The 16502-nt window shown below is 35.1% G+C and overlaps 3 protein-coding genes across 3 annotated transcripts; 2 read left to right on the forward strand and 1 right to left on the reverse strand.

The window, feature by feature from the left end:
- Positions 1-899: 899 nt before the first annotated feature.
- LOC109013888 (probable receptor-like protein kinase At5g24010) lies at positions 900-3757 on the forward strand. Its single transcript, XM_035692660.1, has one exon. The coding sequence runs from the start codon at positions 924-926 to the stop codon at positions 3501-3503; it is 2580 nt and encodes an 859-aa protein (XP_035548553.1). The 5' UTR covers positions 900-923; the 3' UTR covers positions 3504-3757.
- Positions 3758-9346: 5589 nt separating this feature from the next.
- On the reverse strand, positions 9347-10645 carry LOC109013889. Its single transcript, XM_035691642.1, has 4 exons — positions 10221-10645; positions 10034-10132; positions 9741-9902; positions 9347-9624 (listed from the first exon to the last, which is right to left on the reverse strand). The coding sequence occupies exons 1-4, from the start codon at positions 10458-10460 to the stop codon at positions 9580-9582; spliced, it is 546 nt and encodes a 181-aa protein (XP_035547535.1). The 5' UTR covers positions 10461-10645; the 3' UTR covers positions 9347-9579.
- A 3043-nt stretch (positions 10646-13688) lies between these two features.
- LOC118349034 (probable receptor-like protein kinase At5g24010) lies at positions 13689-16485 on the forward strand. Its single transcript, XM_035692347.1, has one exon. The coding sequence runs from the start codon at positions 13836-13838 to the stop codon at positions 16335-16337; it is 2502 nt and encodes an 833-aa protein (XP_035548240.1). The 5' UTR covers positions 13689-13835; the 3' UTR covers positions 16338-16485.
- The last annotated feature ends 17 nt before the right edge of the window (positions 16486-16502 follow it).

The raw sequence follows: 16502 nt of genomic DNA on the forward strand, positions 1-16502 counted from the left end.
GTGATAGTTAACACTTTATAACTATAAATATTATTTTTTATTAGTCATTGGAAAGTGAAAATATAACATTATATTATTTAGATAAATTTGAAACGATTCAAGTTTCATTTAGAATTTGGAATGTTGAAATAAGATAAGAAGTATATGAATAGTAATAAAATATTTTGAGTTAGAATATTTTATTAGATTTTAAAAAATGAGAGAGAAAAAGTTAAAATATAATATTATAAAATTAAAATATTTTTAAAATATAATATTTTAATAATATTTTATTTTAAAATTTGAAAAGATTGAATTATTTTATATATTTTATTTAAAAATTTAATTTTTTTTTAATAATTATGTAATGAGATGAAAAATTTAAAAATATTTATGTTTGAAAAGATAACAAGAGGAGATATCAATATCGCCTACTTATGTCAGGATGTGAACGGAGACCATGGCCGAGTGCTTTTGGGCGACATGCAAGGGCATGAACTCCAAGAACAGTACAAGAAGAAAGCTGAGGGAAGTTTCAAAAGGCTCAAGGTAAGAACACGGGATGGTTTACCGTGGAACCATGCTCCTTCCGATCCTTCAAGTTTCGGGTGACCAGCGGGGTGTTAAAAAAGTAGACATAGTAATGTTTTTCGGAGAAATACCCTTCCTCTTTTTTTTTTTTTTTTAGTCCTATTCGCGAGTTCCTACCCTTTTCCTTTTGATTGATGGATGCAAAAGCTGAGAAAAAAACAAGGAAGACTTTTCTTACGTTGAAATGTCTCTGAACCCAATCCCACGAAAGGTTGATGCAGACATTTATTCTGTCTTATTTTTTCTGAAGCTGCCAGCCATCACATTTGGCGTTATATGCTAGACACTTATCTGAACGGAACGGAAATGAACATATACCCTTCAGACGTCTAAAGTCAACACTTCCTCCTCGCATGCAGCTAAGGTCTCCCTTCCGTCTACCACTGCAAAGAGGATCAAAAGAAAAGGGTAGCAATTCCTACCCCTTTTTCATGGAAAAACTTCATTTTCTCATGGTTCTCTTCCCTCTCCTGAATCTCCAATTTCCTTCTTTTCTACTTCTCTCATCAGCTTCTACTCTTCCCTCCAAGTACTTTATCAATTGTGGATCAGTATCCAACATATCTTTGAGCGGTCGGGAATTTGTGGGTGACCTGAATCTTGGCTCCTTCTCTGTTGGATCAAGTTCTGCTATCAGTACTGTCACCACCAACTCATCAACAGATACGTCTCTTTATCAAACTGCCAGAATTTTCAAAAACCAATCTTCATTTGATTTTGATATCACTGATTTTGGCATTTATTATGTTCGTGTCCATTTCTTTCCGTTTTCCTCTGGGAGGACTAATCTGGCTGATGCCCACTTCGATGTTTCAACCTTTAATTTCTCGTTGTTGTCAAACTTTCGAGTTAAAGACAATAGCAACTCACCTTTGATTAAAGAATACTTACTCACTATCAATGCAACCAAATTCAGCATCCACTTTACTCCTCGGAGAAAGTCTTTTGCTTTCGTAAGCGCCATCGAAGTCTTTCTTGTGCCAGATACAGAATTCGTCAGTGATGACTTGGATCTAATTATTCCCAGTGGCCTGAGCAATGATAAATACTATGGTGTACGATCTCAGGTTTTACTTACAATCCACAGGGTCGATGTTGGAGGCCCACAGAATAACGACTCACTCTGGAGGAATTGGATACCGGATGATGAATATCTACTCTCAAGAGAATCTGCGAAAACCTGTGTTCCTTATCAAGGTACGCTTAACTATGATGTTAATGGAGCACATAATTATTCTGCATCGGATCTTGTCTACAAGACATGTCGAGAATTGAACTTAGATAGCAGTGAAGGGTCTTCCAATTCTTCGAAAATAACATGGCGTTTTGACGTGAGTAGGAGTGCCACGCATCTGGTTCGGCTGCACTTTTGCGATATTATCAGTAAAAATGCTAGTGATGTGTTCTTCAATCTCTATTTTTATGGTAATATCACTCGCATGATCTCTACAAATAACATTAGTGATCTGTTGGCTGCTCCACTTTACCACGATTTGGTGGTTGAATCAGATGACTCGGGATACATGGATATTAGTGTAGGGCCTAGGCAGGATTCTAAAAATAAAACTGCCTATCTGAATGGGGTGGAGATTATGGAGTTTATGAAGAAGTCCAGTTTGGTCGATGTTCCCGGTAAGGGAAATAGGAGTCGGGTTTTTGTTATAGTTGGTACAGTATGTGGTGTGGCCTTTGTCTTCATTGTAATAGTGCTGTTCTTTTTGGGTATAAAATACAAGAAAGCAAAGCAAGGTGATGATGGTGTGGGTTCATGGCCAGTTTTTCATGGAAAAGATACTACTTCTCGTAAAGGACGAGCGAATGCGTCTTCAATTCGTAGTTTAAACTTGAAGTTAAAGATGCCTCTTCTTGAAATACAAGATGCCACTCATAACTTTGACCCCAAACTATTGATAGGTGAGGGTGGGTTTGGGAAAGTCTATAAGGGGACTCTTCAGAATGGAATGATAGTGGCGGTGAAACGAAGTGATCCGAAACATGGCCAGGGCCTTCCAGAATTCGAAACAGAAGTCTTGGTCTTATCCAGAATTCGCCATCGCCATCTTGTTTCCTTGATTGGATACTGCGAAGAAAGGTCCGAGATGATACTGGTGTATGAATTCATGGAAAAGGGGACACTCAGAGATCATCTCTATGATCAGAATGAGAAGTCTAAGAGATCTTCTAAAAGGTCTAAACTGCCTTGGAAGCAACGTCTTGAAATTTGTATTGGTTCAGCAAAAGGTCTTCATTATCTTCACACCTGTTCGCGTGGGGGAATAATTCATCGTGATGTCAAGTCAACAAACATTCTTCTGAATAAGAATTTTGTGGCTAAAGTTGCTGATTTTGGCCTTTCAAGATCAGGCCCCAATGATCCAGACAATTTTAGTGTTGGGATAAGAGGTAGCTTTGGTTATATGGATCCTGAATATTTTAGATCCCTTCAGTTCACAGAGAAATCTGATGTCTACTCCTTTGGTGTAGTACTTCTTGAAGTCCTGTGTGCTAGACCAGCTATTATTAACTCAACCAAGAGGGAGGAAATGAACCTAGCTGAATGGGGGATACTCTGGCAAAATAAAGGACAGCTCGAAAATATTATCGATCCATTGTTAGTGGGAGACATTAACCCTGATTCATTGAGAAAGTTTGGTGAAACTGCTGAGAAGTGTTTGAAGGGTGATGGAGCTAACAGGCCTACAATGCTTGATGTGATATGGGACTTGGAGTATGCCTTACAGCTTCATCAAACTGCTGTGCACAGAGAACCGCACGAGGACACAACAACAAATGCTTTTTTTGACGAGCTGCCTTTGCCTAATAGCATCCCTGATTGGAAGGATAATGATTTGTTGATAGGAGGAGAGATCGATGGTTCCGATACAACCGATAGTGGAGTGTTCTCTCAGCTGAGGGTTGATGCTGCCAGATAATCCTCATCCACTTCTTTGTGGGTTTGGTCGTGTCTTTTGTATTCCTTTTTTTCCGTAGCGCTTTTCAACTGTATTTTGATGTGTTGCTTTGTTTGATATTAGTGCAATTAAACTTATGTTTATGCTTCAATTCGGTTACTTTCAATGGGCAGAGTGCAAATTGTAGCTGAGAGACTTAGAGGAAAAGGCTGATTACTGTCGTGTTTATCTGCTAGAAAATGTGGAACCTTCTTTGGAAAACAAGAAAGTTTTAAGAAAAATCGAAACATTGAAGTAATTTATCTTCATTTTTCACTGATAAGATTTTGTGCAAAGACTGACAAGATTGATTTTACCTTAAAGGGAGTTCATATGATTAATTGCAGATATTTTTTGAGTCCCTGTATATATATTTGATCGACCTCAGAGTTAGTGAGGCTGCATCTGTTTATGCTAAATCCTTGAACCCAATTTGCCTCCATCACTCGCTCGGTTCAATTGTTACTCTTTTAACCCTTTCTTTACTCTCTTGTGGGGGCTCCTCTGTTTCCCAGCTCTTTTTCTTCTTTTTTGTGGGCATTGACTCCGCCTTTCTAACACTGCCATTCTTTATGAAATAGGTGGAATAATTAATGTCCAAGTCATGGTCTTTCTTTAAGATTTCCATGAATTTCATGATTGTCACCACCCTTATTCCATTCTCAGATACCCATAACCACTGGAAAAGCAGCAATCCTTACCAGAAAATCCATGAAAGTTCTTTCCTCCCATAAGCTTCTTTTCCGACTCTGTCTTCTCTTACCTCTCCATATCACCTCACTTTTGCTCTCTTCAGCTTACTCTCCTCCTGATGATTACTTCATCAACTGTGGAGCACACTCTAACATCACCGTCAACGATACACGAGTCTTCGTTGGCGACCGGGGTTTCTTAGTCAGAAATGGAGAAACAGTAAAAAACAACAACTCATCAGCAAGCAGTTTGTGGCACCCTCGACCCCCACGTGTTATTTTTGTGGAATTCGTGACACCGAGATGTTGACCATAAAATCCATTAAAATGAGTTTAGATTTATTTATGGGAAGTTGAAAAAAGTTGCGAGTCCGCATGTAAAAAAGTTTTGAGTTATAAAAAATTGTAGGTCCTATGTGTAAAGAGGTTTTGAGTTGAGATGAGTTTAGTGATTTGAGAGTTAGGTGTTTGAATGTTAGATCCAACTTAAAATTAGACTGAACTAAGTTGATATCAGTTCAGTCCAAATTCCAAACGAGCCTAAATGTTAGAACATCTCAAACAAATTAGTATCTCATGAAATATGTGATTGCCTAAAAGAAAATTATGGTTTCATAGCATGAATTTTTGCATATGTTGTCATGGCATTTTCATAGATGATTATTTATTATTTGGCAGTTTTATGTGATTTATGGTATGGTCACTATATTTTTTTAATGAAATAAATCGCGTGATATGATATATGAATTTTATGTTAGTACAATATCGTTATCATATTATATTAGAGAGAATAGCTACATTGAATGACTTTTGAGAAGTTGTAGGTGTCCACTCAATAAGAAATGTATGATGATGATAACTACACTGAACGACATTGAGAATATGTTGGCGCATACTTGAGAGAGTTGCAAAAAAGAATGGGTAATTGGAAAATGAAATTGTAGAAACAAAAAAGTCATAAAAGCAGTGGATCTACACATTCTCAGTTGGAAAAAAAGAATTATCGTACTTTTATCTTAGATGCATAATTCTGAGAATAGATTGTCACGGATAATAGTTTTTATTTTATTTTATTTTATGGAATAAATTCCATATGTGAATTTGGCCCCCTTACAATTAATGAATTATCAACGATGCGGTGATCATCTATCTTATAAATCTCTTCAACGGTAAGTTTCTCTAACGATCATCGCCAACTCCAACCACTAAGCCTTTCTTTCCACCTACGAGACATTATGTTATTAAACTCTTCTGCATAATTCATTACAAAAAATCTATTCATAATCTATTTTCTCATCATCCTTTCATCATCTCATGATATGATATTAGATGATAGGTTCACAAGTAAAATATAATAAATAGTCTCAAATTATCTAATATCATATCATGAAATGATGAGTGAATGATAAGTAGAATTACTATAATATTAGGGATAAATTCATTTAAATTTTTTACCCGATGTGTTTGAATTAAATACATATTATTTATCTATTGAGCAAAAGTTGTACAATTGTAGGATGTGTCTAATTTTTCTATCGGGTTTCATTTTTTTTACGACACTTTGGATGTTTTTTATATCCATTCTCACAACATTTTTTGAGAGATTAAATGATTAATATACAAATAAAGTTAATAAATCATTTTTAAATCATTTAATGTCATATCATGAGATGATTAAATGATGATGAATAAAAAAGTGTCAAGTTATCCTACAAACTATTGGGGGCACATTGCATCCATTAGAATCGTTGATAAAATTTGGCCTTTGTTGTAAAAATTATATCATATACTATATTTTTATCTCACTTCTGTCTTGATGTTCTAGTAATGCAGCAGCATACATAAACCATTATATCAACTATTTAAAAAAAGGACAAATTCAAAGATTAATAGATAACGTTACATCATAACAATAAGATAGGAATACGATAAATGTGTATTATATAGCATTTTTCTAGTACGTTTGGATCTCAAACTCATCATTACAACTTTTTCAAATTCTAATACAAAATCTAATAAATAATTCAAATTTTTCAAATTATAAAATAATAATAATATTAAAAAATAATATTCTAACAATATTTTATTATCTAAACTTAACTCAACTCAATTCAGTTTAGCATTCAAACACAGAATAAGAATGTAACAAGAATATTAGAGCATATATTTACTGAACAGAGTTCTCTTAGAATGAGCTGTGGCTTGTGAGTAATGCAAGTTCACATATGGTATCTCCATCTCCAAAATTTACCGTAAACTTTAATTATAAAAAATAATACCCATATAACCATTTTCATAATCTTTTACACAATTTTATTTTAAATAATGAGCATTTTTATAAAATAATTTATAAAAATAACATCATTTTATAGAAATATTTTCAATTTAAAATATGATTGTATAAAAAATTGTATGCATCTCATTATTGCAGCAAGAATATTACAGCATGGAAAATTCTTTATGCAGTCCCGTGTTAGAGGCCTGGCTGCGCACGCCCAACGTGACAAAAACGACCCGTTTCACTAATTTTCTGGACGACGTCGTCTTGTGAGACAACTCTTCATTGTAGATGGCTCTCCTCCTTCCTCGTTTGGCTTCTCTTCTCCTTCCTCCTCGAGACCTCATGAGAGATTGTTCTCCTCCTTCCTCTCAGAGACCGAAGCTCTGCCCAACCAAGTCTCATTCCGTTGGAGCCCTAACTTCATTCTATTTGAGCCCTAATTCCACTCCATTCGTGAGATAGGTTTATTTATGGCATTTCTATTATGGATTTTTTTATGGCAATGTTTCCTCTGTTATGGTCTGATCATATGAATATGTTGATTTATTAAAACCCTTGGTTCATACATCTTGATTTTTTTCTATGTTCTGCAATGTGATTTTCCAGCGGAGCAATTCAGATTCTTTACATCTTTGTAAAATGCTCTTGGTCTGCTTTCTGATGTAGAATAGAATAAACAAGTTAATGGGCATGTGTTGAATTTGGGAGTTTTAAACACAATTTTATTGGAAAGCTGCAGTCTAATTGTTTGAGAAAATGTGAGAGTCCACTCTAATGCCTAATTCTTGCCGAGAATGCTTTTGTATCATTGTAAAGGATGTTGTTAACTCCGTTATGTTTCAGAAAGTGAGTTGTATTGAATCAAACTGAGGTATGTTCTAAAAGAGTTAATGTCACCTACTTGTTCCATTCTTTTTTTCTTTCTTATTTACCCTTTTTTCTGGGCCATTCTTCTTAAGTTATAAATTTTTTCTCTCTCATGAAAGCAGTTTATATTATTGATTTATTATTCAGTTCATTTTGCAAGCAAGTATATAAATTGACTTAGCAGATGAGGGTGGTGGAGGAGTTGAGCACAACACTGGTGGTGGAGGAGATGAGTAGGATGCCGGTGGTGGAGGAAAAAAAAAAATCTGGGTCTCGCGTGGGCTGGATTAGCGGCAAAATGAATTCTAGTTTTGAATTCCGTAGCTCGTTCGTGAAAAACTGAAATGAGGAAATTTGGGGGAGGTTAATTTGGTCATTCACCTAAGCTGAAATGGACAAACGACAAAAACTAGTGTACGCGGGGACTGCTTATGCGGGCCTGTACGTAGCACATCTCTTAGAGCATATATTTAGATTAAGTTTGGATGGTAAGTTGAGATGAAATGAGTTGAAATGAGAGTTGAATAAAATATTATTTTTTAATATTATTATTGTTTTAAGATATTAAAAAATTAAATTATTTATTATATTTGATGTTAGAATTTGTGAATTTGTAATGATGAGATGAAATAAGATGGATTGAGAGTGTTTCTTAATCCAAATTGAGCCTTACTGAACAAGGTTCTCTTAGACCTAGTTTGTTTTTACAAATGAAATATGATGAGATGAGTTGAAATTAAAAATAAAAATTAAATAAAATATTGTTAAAATATATTTTTTATTATTGTTTTTATTTTGAGATTTAAAAAAATTGAATTGTTTAGTTTATTTTGTGTGAAAATTTTAAAAAATTATAATAATTAGATGAAATGAATTGTGAAGAGTTGAGAAAACAAACTAGACCTTACAATGGGCTGTGAATAATGCAAGTCTACATATCATATCTCCCTTGTAAACTTTAATTATAGAAAATAATATCCATATAATCATTTTCATAATCCTTTCAGGATATAAGTTGAAACTAGTAAAACCTGATCTTTGAGCAATGAGATGAATTTTGAACCAGTTAGATATTTTAGGATGCTATGGTGACAGACTTACCCTTGGGACAATAACTATGACTCAAACCAAATATTCTATAGTGAAAAGAAACTCTTATGATCACGCCCAAAAAGAGTTGTTACGTCGATCACCCTTGCCTCCCCTTTTGTTTAGGAAGAAAAAAAAATATAAAAGTAACATCATTTTATAAAAATAACCTCAATTTAAAATATTATAAAGAATTATATATATCATTATTGCAACCAAAATATTAGAACATATATTTACCAAACAAGGTTCTCTTAGAATGGGCTGTGAATAATGCAAGTTCACATATCGTATCTCCCTTGTAAACTTTAATTATAGAAAATAATATACATATGACTATTTTCATAATTCTTTACACAATTTTATTTTAAATGATGAACATTTTTATAAAATATCTTATAGAATAACATCATTTTACATAAATAATATTATCAATTTAAAACATGACTATATAAAATTATATGTAAATCATTATTCAATATCTTTTATGCATAAAAAGGTTTTAACTCCCAAACATTATTTTAATCTCTTTATCAACTTGTTTTCGTCACAAACACAAACTGAAAACAATTTTACAAAAGTTGAGAAAATATTTTTAAAACCAAAAAACATATATAAAAGCTCCCTATGTTCAAACAACAGTTCTACAGATTCCATCCCTTTTGCAACTAAAAACCATTTAAATTCTTTCGATGATTAGAAAAATCTACCAAAGAAATTTCCGTATTCAATTATCATATGTTTGGTGGGCTCTTTGTCCTAATCTATATTCAATAGTTGTTGGCGTCTGTAACGATGATGCCCATAAATAATTGAATTAAATAATGATCGACAGTTTTGAATACAAATATACAAATTCTCTACACGAAATTAACACAATTCAAAACGAAAATTAACGGATAAAGGTCAAGGATCCTTATCAATGGTGAATAAAACTATTATATTTCTTAGTGGTACAGGTGGAATCGGATAAGAACAATGGAGAAGTCGTCGCTTGAATAATTGAAAAGCCATTACTTGAATTTTTTAAAACTTTCATGATGCTTATCTGATCTCTATCGAATATCAAAGTTTACAGGGAAAGTTGGTGCCAAGTCCCTTTCTCGAGAACTCTCTCCTACCGACGTATCTAAGAGCTCTCGCTCCGATTTGGTTTTGAGGAGGAGACAAAGACCTATGTTCATTAAAAGAACAAAACAACAGTTAGTTCTTGATTATCAACTTAGTATGGTTCAAATCCTTTTCTTCCAATATAATCAGATCCTAATAAAAACCATGAAAAACTAGTACCTGATCTTCGTTGATGCTTGGAACCCAATCGTTTGTTGCAGGATTGCTTCTGAATTCAATGCACGACACCCCACCTGCGCCATCTTGGCCGTTCTGCAACTTAAGTACCTCGTATCCACCTTCACCTTCTGCTCCCAACACCCTTATAAACCCGCATCCTGTCTGTTTAATAAAAAAAATTGAAACCCAACAAGCTAGCATTCAAGATCTCGAAACCAAATTAGTAGATCATTAACTTTCGTTGGAAAAGAAAATAAATGGTAAGACAAGGGTTGATATTAACGATATCGAACCGTGTGATGCTGTTTGTCGATGGAGTGCAACTCCCTGTAGTACTGGGTCTCCACATATTCATCTTGCACTTCAGGAACTCCATCGACCGAAAATGTTATCTGCAAATCGTCCAGCGTTCCGAGAAATTGAGCAATTACAAAGAATCATGAAAAAGAAAAGCAGAAAATCTAGATGCTTGCTAGAGACCTGAGATCGAGATTGAAGCGCTCGGAACTTGTCAAGCTCAGGAATATTTTCGTCTATGGGTGTGGAGTCCACCCGGGTTGGGGTTGAAGAGTCAGACTCGCTTCTGTTGGGTTTGAGGGGGCGCTTGGGGACCAAGGACTCGAAATGAGCTCTGATTTCATCGGTGATTTTGAGTTGTTGATCAGTATCTAACAACTCATCGCTGCGGCTTGGTTTAGTCACCGTCAACTGCCCCACCATCCTCCTGAGTTTTGCTCTATTTTGGTCTTATTCTTTGACAGTGCTGTGTCTCTGTCTGCCTCTCTGCCTTGGTGTGATGGAATGGGAGGTGCGAGGGCAGGGTAGTATATAAAGTGTGAGAGGAAATGGAAACTAGGGGCCGTGTGAAGTGAAACCGCTGGCCACAAAGTTGTAAAAGAGTGGGCAATGGAAACTGTAGATGGTAGGGGTTATTAAGATATGGATTTCATCTTATTTTTTGTCTCCATTTGAATTGACAAAATATCTCAATTCATCTTATCATTATGATTTTTTAAAATTTTAATATAAAATATAATAAATAATTTAATTTTTTTAAATATCAAAATAATAATATTATTATTATAATAATATTTTATTCAATTTTAAATTTTTATTTAAAACCATCTTATCTTATCTCACTATCTAAAATCAGGTTTAGTTTTACGATTTCGATGAATGTAAAACATTTTGATTTTATCTATAGTTATATCTAAATAATTAGGAAGTGTTTTAGACAAGTCAAAAGAGTAGAATTCGAGTTTCACGAGTTCTGGTATTATTTAGAGGAGAGTTTGAATGAGAAACTGTTACTGCTGAAAAGATAAAGTGTCATGTGTTAGTATCACATCAGAAGAGTCCGTCGCGACAGAGTCATTCTGTTCGTAGAATTCTATTGCAATTTAAACTGCTTTCAAATTATTTATTTTAGGGATTCTATTGGTTAGTATCTATAGAGATTTCAGCTTGGAGATAGTGGATATGATATTCCGAGTACATATGTGTGAGAAAATTCTTGAGAATTTTTTAGTTATTTCTCTCTCATCAAGTGAGATCATTAATCCAAGATAGAGATAGCGTGATCGTGATTCAGCTACTGGAGTTCAAGAGAAAAGTCAATGTTTAAGGATCGTCAGATGTTTTGGCTGCTACTACGGTAGAGGCAAACAAGTTGTTTGTCGTGTCAAGTAAGAGAATCAATTAACAAAAGTTTTGTAATTGAGACTTACTTCTACTTGATTTTCAAATAATAAAATTAATTTTTTTGGATTTGATTGCCTGTAGGATTTACCTTTAAGGAGTTTTTTAAAGGGTTTTCTTTCGTTACTAATCTTGATGTTATGCAATTTATTTATTTTATGTTAATGTTTTCTTATCATATAATTGCATGAGTATCGACTAACTAATTGATTGAGCAAATTGGTAGATCTTTGTGTTAAAATATAGTGGTACTTTGATAATTTCAGTAACCCAACCAACTACTTTAGAATAAGAAGATGGGGCTGAACTTGCAGCAATCCAATAGGTTTGCTCAAACCCAGTGTGTAATTGGGAGTGATGGGCCAGAAACGTCATAAAATGGCAAATTTTCATGTTGAGCATAAGGATTTTCTTTTCCTAATTGATGTGGGGGCACATGGGCACATTAATAGGCAAGATTTGGTATCATACCCCTCAACAAACTTCCCACTTGTCACCTTAATTTTTATAGAGTCAAAGAACCGCCTTCGGGATTGGGTTGTAATTTTAAGGCCAGATTTCCTCTGTTCATATCTATGGACATGTTTAAACTGAATTGAGCTTGGAATGGGCTCAGAACAGTACGTATGACCCCAACTTTCTTGCTTTATCAGGCCCCATTTTCTTGGTTGCGATCTTTGAACTTTTACCGACTAGTAATCCGTGAATACTGGCATGCCAAAATTGAATATCTTGAATAAAAGTTTTGTGCATATTCGAAGTAAATTTGAATTCCTATGCTTTGTCTTGGATAAACCTGGAATAGGTATACTTGCCCAGAAAGATTTGTTTAAAGAAATTGAAGCTCTTGACAAAAATGACAAACCAGCTTAGCATAATTAGCTTCAGCGGGTCCACTGGAATTTTGACCGATTCTTCACTGCAGAGCAGTCAACAGTGTATGTAATCAACTTTTTTTTTTTTTTTTAAGCAGCCAATATAGACTTTTTGTTTTGATGCTTCTGTACAAGATAGCCGTCAAAGTTGGAAAAATTCCTCTACTTTTATCAGTCTTCTTCTTTGAGCATCTTGACCAACGAGTTCTAGCAAAGTGCAGAGACACAAGGTGTCATAGCGTATGCTCGATACAGTCATTTGGCCATCAGTGATGTTTGGTACAGTCATATTTTTCAAAAGACTTGAATATTAATTTTTTTTTTTAATATGACTCTTAATTTTATTTATTTAAAGAAATATGTAATATTTACATATTCTATAATTATAAATATTATTTTTATATTGGCCCTTGAAAAGTGAAAATATATCATTATATTATTTAGATATATTTGAAACGATTCACTAAGGGCCTTTTTTGTATGCTGTAATAAGATAAGAAATATGTCAATAATAATAAAATGTTTTGAATAAGAATATTTTATTAAATTTTAAAAAATGAGATAGAAAATGTTAAAAAATAATATTATAAAGTTTAAATATTTTTAGAATATAATATTTTAACAATATTTTTATTTTAAAATTTTAAAAGATTGAATTATTTTTTATGTTTTATTTAAAAATTTGAAATTTTTTTAATGATTATATAATAATAAGGTGAAAAACTTAAAAACTTAAAAATTTAAAATTAAAAAATATTTATGATTAGGAAGACAATGAGAGGAGATCCCAATCTCTTATGTCAGGATGTGAACGGAGACCATGGCCGAGTGCTTTTGGGCGACATGCAAGGGCTTGAACTCCAAGAACAGTACAAGAAGAAAGCTGAGGGAAGTTTCAAAAGGCTCAAGGTAAGAACACGGGATGGTTTAGCATGGAACCATGCTCCTTTCCGATCCTTCAAGTTTCGGGTGACCAGCGGGGTGTTAAAAAAGTAGACAGTAATGTTTTTCGGAGAAATACCCTTCCTCTTTTTTTTTTTTTTAAGTCCTATTCGCAAGTTCCTACCCTTTTCCTTTTGATTGATGGATGCAAGGGCTGAGAAAAAAACAAGGAAGACTTTTCTTAAGTTGAAATGTCTCTGACCCCAATCCCACGAAAGGTTGATGCAGACATTTCTGTATCTTATTTTTTCTTAAACTTGGAAGACTTTTCTTAAGTTGAAATGTCTCTGAAGTCTGACCCCAATGCCACGAAAGGTTGATGCAGACATTTCTGTATCTTATTTTTTCTTAAGCTGCCAGCCATCACATTTGGCGTTATATGCTAGACACTTATCTGAACGGAACATATACCCTTCAGACGTCTAAAGTCAACAATAAACTTTCTTCTAAATCCCCTGTCCTAAATTTTGATTATTGTCAGCCATTGTTTCTTCCACCTCGTAAGCAGCTAAGGACTCACTTCCGTCTCCCACTGAAAAGAGGATCAAAAGAAAAGGGTAGCAATTCCTACCCCTTTTCCATGGAAAAACTTCATTTTCTTATGGTTCTCTTCTCTCTCCTGAATCTCCAATTTCCTTCTTTTCTACTTCTCTCATCAGCTTCTACTCTTCCCTCCAAGTACTTTATCAACTGTGGATCAGTATCCAACATATCTTTGAGCGGTCGGAAATTCGTGGGTGACCTGAATCTTGGCTCATTCTCTGTTGGATCAAGTTCTGCTATCAGTGACGTCACCACCAACTCATCAACAGATACGTCTCTTTATCAAACTGCCAGAATTTTCAAAAACCAATCTTCATTTGATTTTGATATCACTGATTTTGGCATTTATTATGTTCGTGTCCATTTCTTTCCGTTTTCCTCCGGGAGGACTAATCTGGCCGATGCCCACTTCGATGTTTCAGCCTTTAATTTCTCGTTGTTGTCAGACTTTCGAATTAAAGACAACAGCAACTCACCTTTGATTAAAGAATACTTACTCACTATCAATGCAACCAAATTCAGCATCCACTTTACTCCTCGGGGAAAATCTTTTGCTTTTGTAAGCGCCATTGAAGTCTTTCTTCTGCCAGATCAAGAATTCGTCAGTGATGAGTTGGATCTAATTACTCCCAGTGGCCTGAGCAATCATAGATACCATGGTGTACGATCTCAGGTTTTACTTACAATCCACAGGGTCGATGTTGGAGGCCCACAGAATAACGACTCACTCTGGAGGAATTGGATACCGGATGATGAATATCTACTCTCAAGAGAATCTGCGAAAACCTGTGTTCCTTATGAAGGTACGCTTAACTATGATGTTAATGGAGCAAATAATTATTCTGCATCGGATCTTGTCTACAAGACATGTCGAGAATTGAACTTAGATAGCAGCAAAGGGTCATCAAATTCTTCGAAAATAACATGGCGTTTTGGCGTGAGTAGTAGGGCCAAGCATCTGGTTCGGCTGCACTTTTGCGATATTATCAGTAAAAATGCTAGTGATGTGTTCTTCAATCTCTATTTTTATGGTAATTTCACTCACATGATCTCTACAAATAAAATTAGTGATCTGTTGGCTGCTCCACTTTACTACGATTTGGTGGTTGAATCAGATGACTCGGGATACATGGATATTAGTGTAGGGCCTAGGCAGGATTCTAAAAATAAAACTGCCTATCTGAATGGGGTGGAGATTATGGAGTTTATGAAGGAGTCTAGTTTGGTCGATGTTCCCGGTAATGGAAATAGGAGTCGGGTTTTTGTTATAGTTGGTACAGTATGTGGTGTGGCCTTTGTCTTCATTGTAATAGTGCTGTTCTTTTTGGGTATAAAATACAAGAAAGCAAAGCAAGGTGATGATGGTGTGGGTTCATGGCCAGTTTTTCATGGAAAAGATACTACTTCTCGTAAAGGACGAGCGAATGCGTCTTCAATTCGTAGTTTAAACTTGAAGTTAAAGATGCCTCTTCTTGAAATACAAAATGCCACTCATAACTTTGACCCCAAACTATTGATAGGTGAGGGTGGGTTTGGGAAAGTCTATAAGGGGACTCTTCAGAATGGAATGACAGTGGCGGTGAAACGAAGTGATTCGAAACATGGCCAGGGCCTTCCAGAATTCGAAACAGAAGTCTTGGTCTTATCCAAAATTCGCCATCGCCATCTTGTTTCCTTGATTGGATACTGCGAAGAAAGGTCTGAGATGATATTGGTGTATGAATTCATGGAAAAGGGGACACTGAGAGATCATCTCTATGATCAGAATGAGAAGTCTAAGAGATCATCTAAAAGGTCTAAACTGTCTTGGAAGCAACGTCTTGAAATTTGTATTGGTTCAGCAAAAGGTCTTCATTATCTTCACACCTGTTCGCATGGGGGAATAATTCATCGTGATGTCAAGTCTACAAACATTCTTCTGAATAAGAATTATGTGGCTAAAGTTGCTGATTTTGGCCTTTCAAGATCAGGCCCCAATGATCCAGACAACTGTAGTGTTGGGATAAAAGGTAGCTTTGGTTATATGGATCCTGAATATTTTAGATCCCTTCAGTTCACAGAGAAATCTGATGTCTACTCCTTTGGTGTAGTACTTCTTGAAGTCCTTTGTGCTAGACCAGCTATTGTTAACTCAACCAAGAGAGAGGAAATGAACCTAGCTGAATGGGGGATACTCTGGCAAAATAAAGGACAACTCGAAAATATTATCGATCCATTGTTAGTGGGAGACATTAACCCTGATTCATTGAGAAAGTTTGGTGAAACTGCTGAGAAGTGTTTGAAGGGTGATGGAGCTAACAGGCCTACAATGCTTGATGTGATATGGGACTTGGAGTATGCATTACAGCTTCATCAAACTGCTGTGCACAGAGAACCGCATGAGGACACAACAACAAATGCTTTTTTTGTCGAGCTGCCTTTGCCTGATAGCATCCCTGATTGGGAGGATAATGATTTGTTGATAGGAGGAGAGGTCGATGGTTCCGATACAACCGATAGTGGAGTGTTCTCTCAGCTGAGGATTGATGCTGCCAGATAATCCTCATCCACTTCTTTGTGGGTTTGGTCCTGTCTTTTTTATTCCTTTTTTTTTCGCAACGCTTTTCCACTGTATTTTGATGTGTTGCTTTGTTTGATATTAGTGCAATTAAACTTATGTTTATATGCTTCAATTCGGTTACTTTCAATGGGCAGAGTGCAAATT

This window comes from Juglans regia, chromosome 7 (assembly GCF_001411555.2).
Source record: "Juglans regia cultivar Chandler chromosome 7, Walnut 2.0, whole genome shotgun sequence".
Taxonomy (NCBI): domain Eukaryota; kingdom Viridiplantae; phylum Streptophyta; class Magnoliopsida; order Fagales; family Juglandaceae; genus Juglans; species Juglans regia.

Coding starts and splice junctions, on each gene's coding strand:
- LOC109013889 (XM_035691642.1), bottom strand. CDS start 10,460: ATGGTGGGGCAGTTGACGGTGACTAAACCAAGCCGCAGCGATGAGTTG. Junction 10,133..10,220: donor CGCTTCAATCTCGATCTCAG/GTCTCTAGCAAG, acceptor GACGATTTGCAG/ATAACATTTTCGGTCGATGG. Junction 9,903..10,033: donor TCGACAAACAGCATCACACG/GTTCGATATCGT, acceptor TTTATTAAACAG/ACAGGATGCGGGTTTATAAG.
- LOC109013888 (XM_035692660.1), top strand. CDS start 924: ATGCAGCTAAGGTCTCCCTTCCGTCTACCACTGCAAAGAGGATCAAAA.
- LOC118349034 (XM_035692347.1), top strand. CDS start 13,836: ATGGAAAAACTTCATTTTCTTATGGTTCTCTTCTCTCTCCTGAATCTC.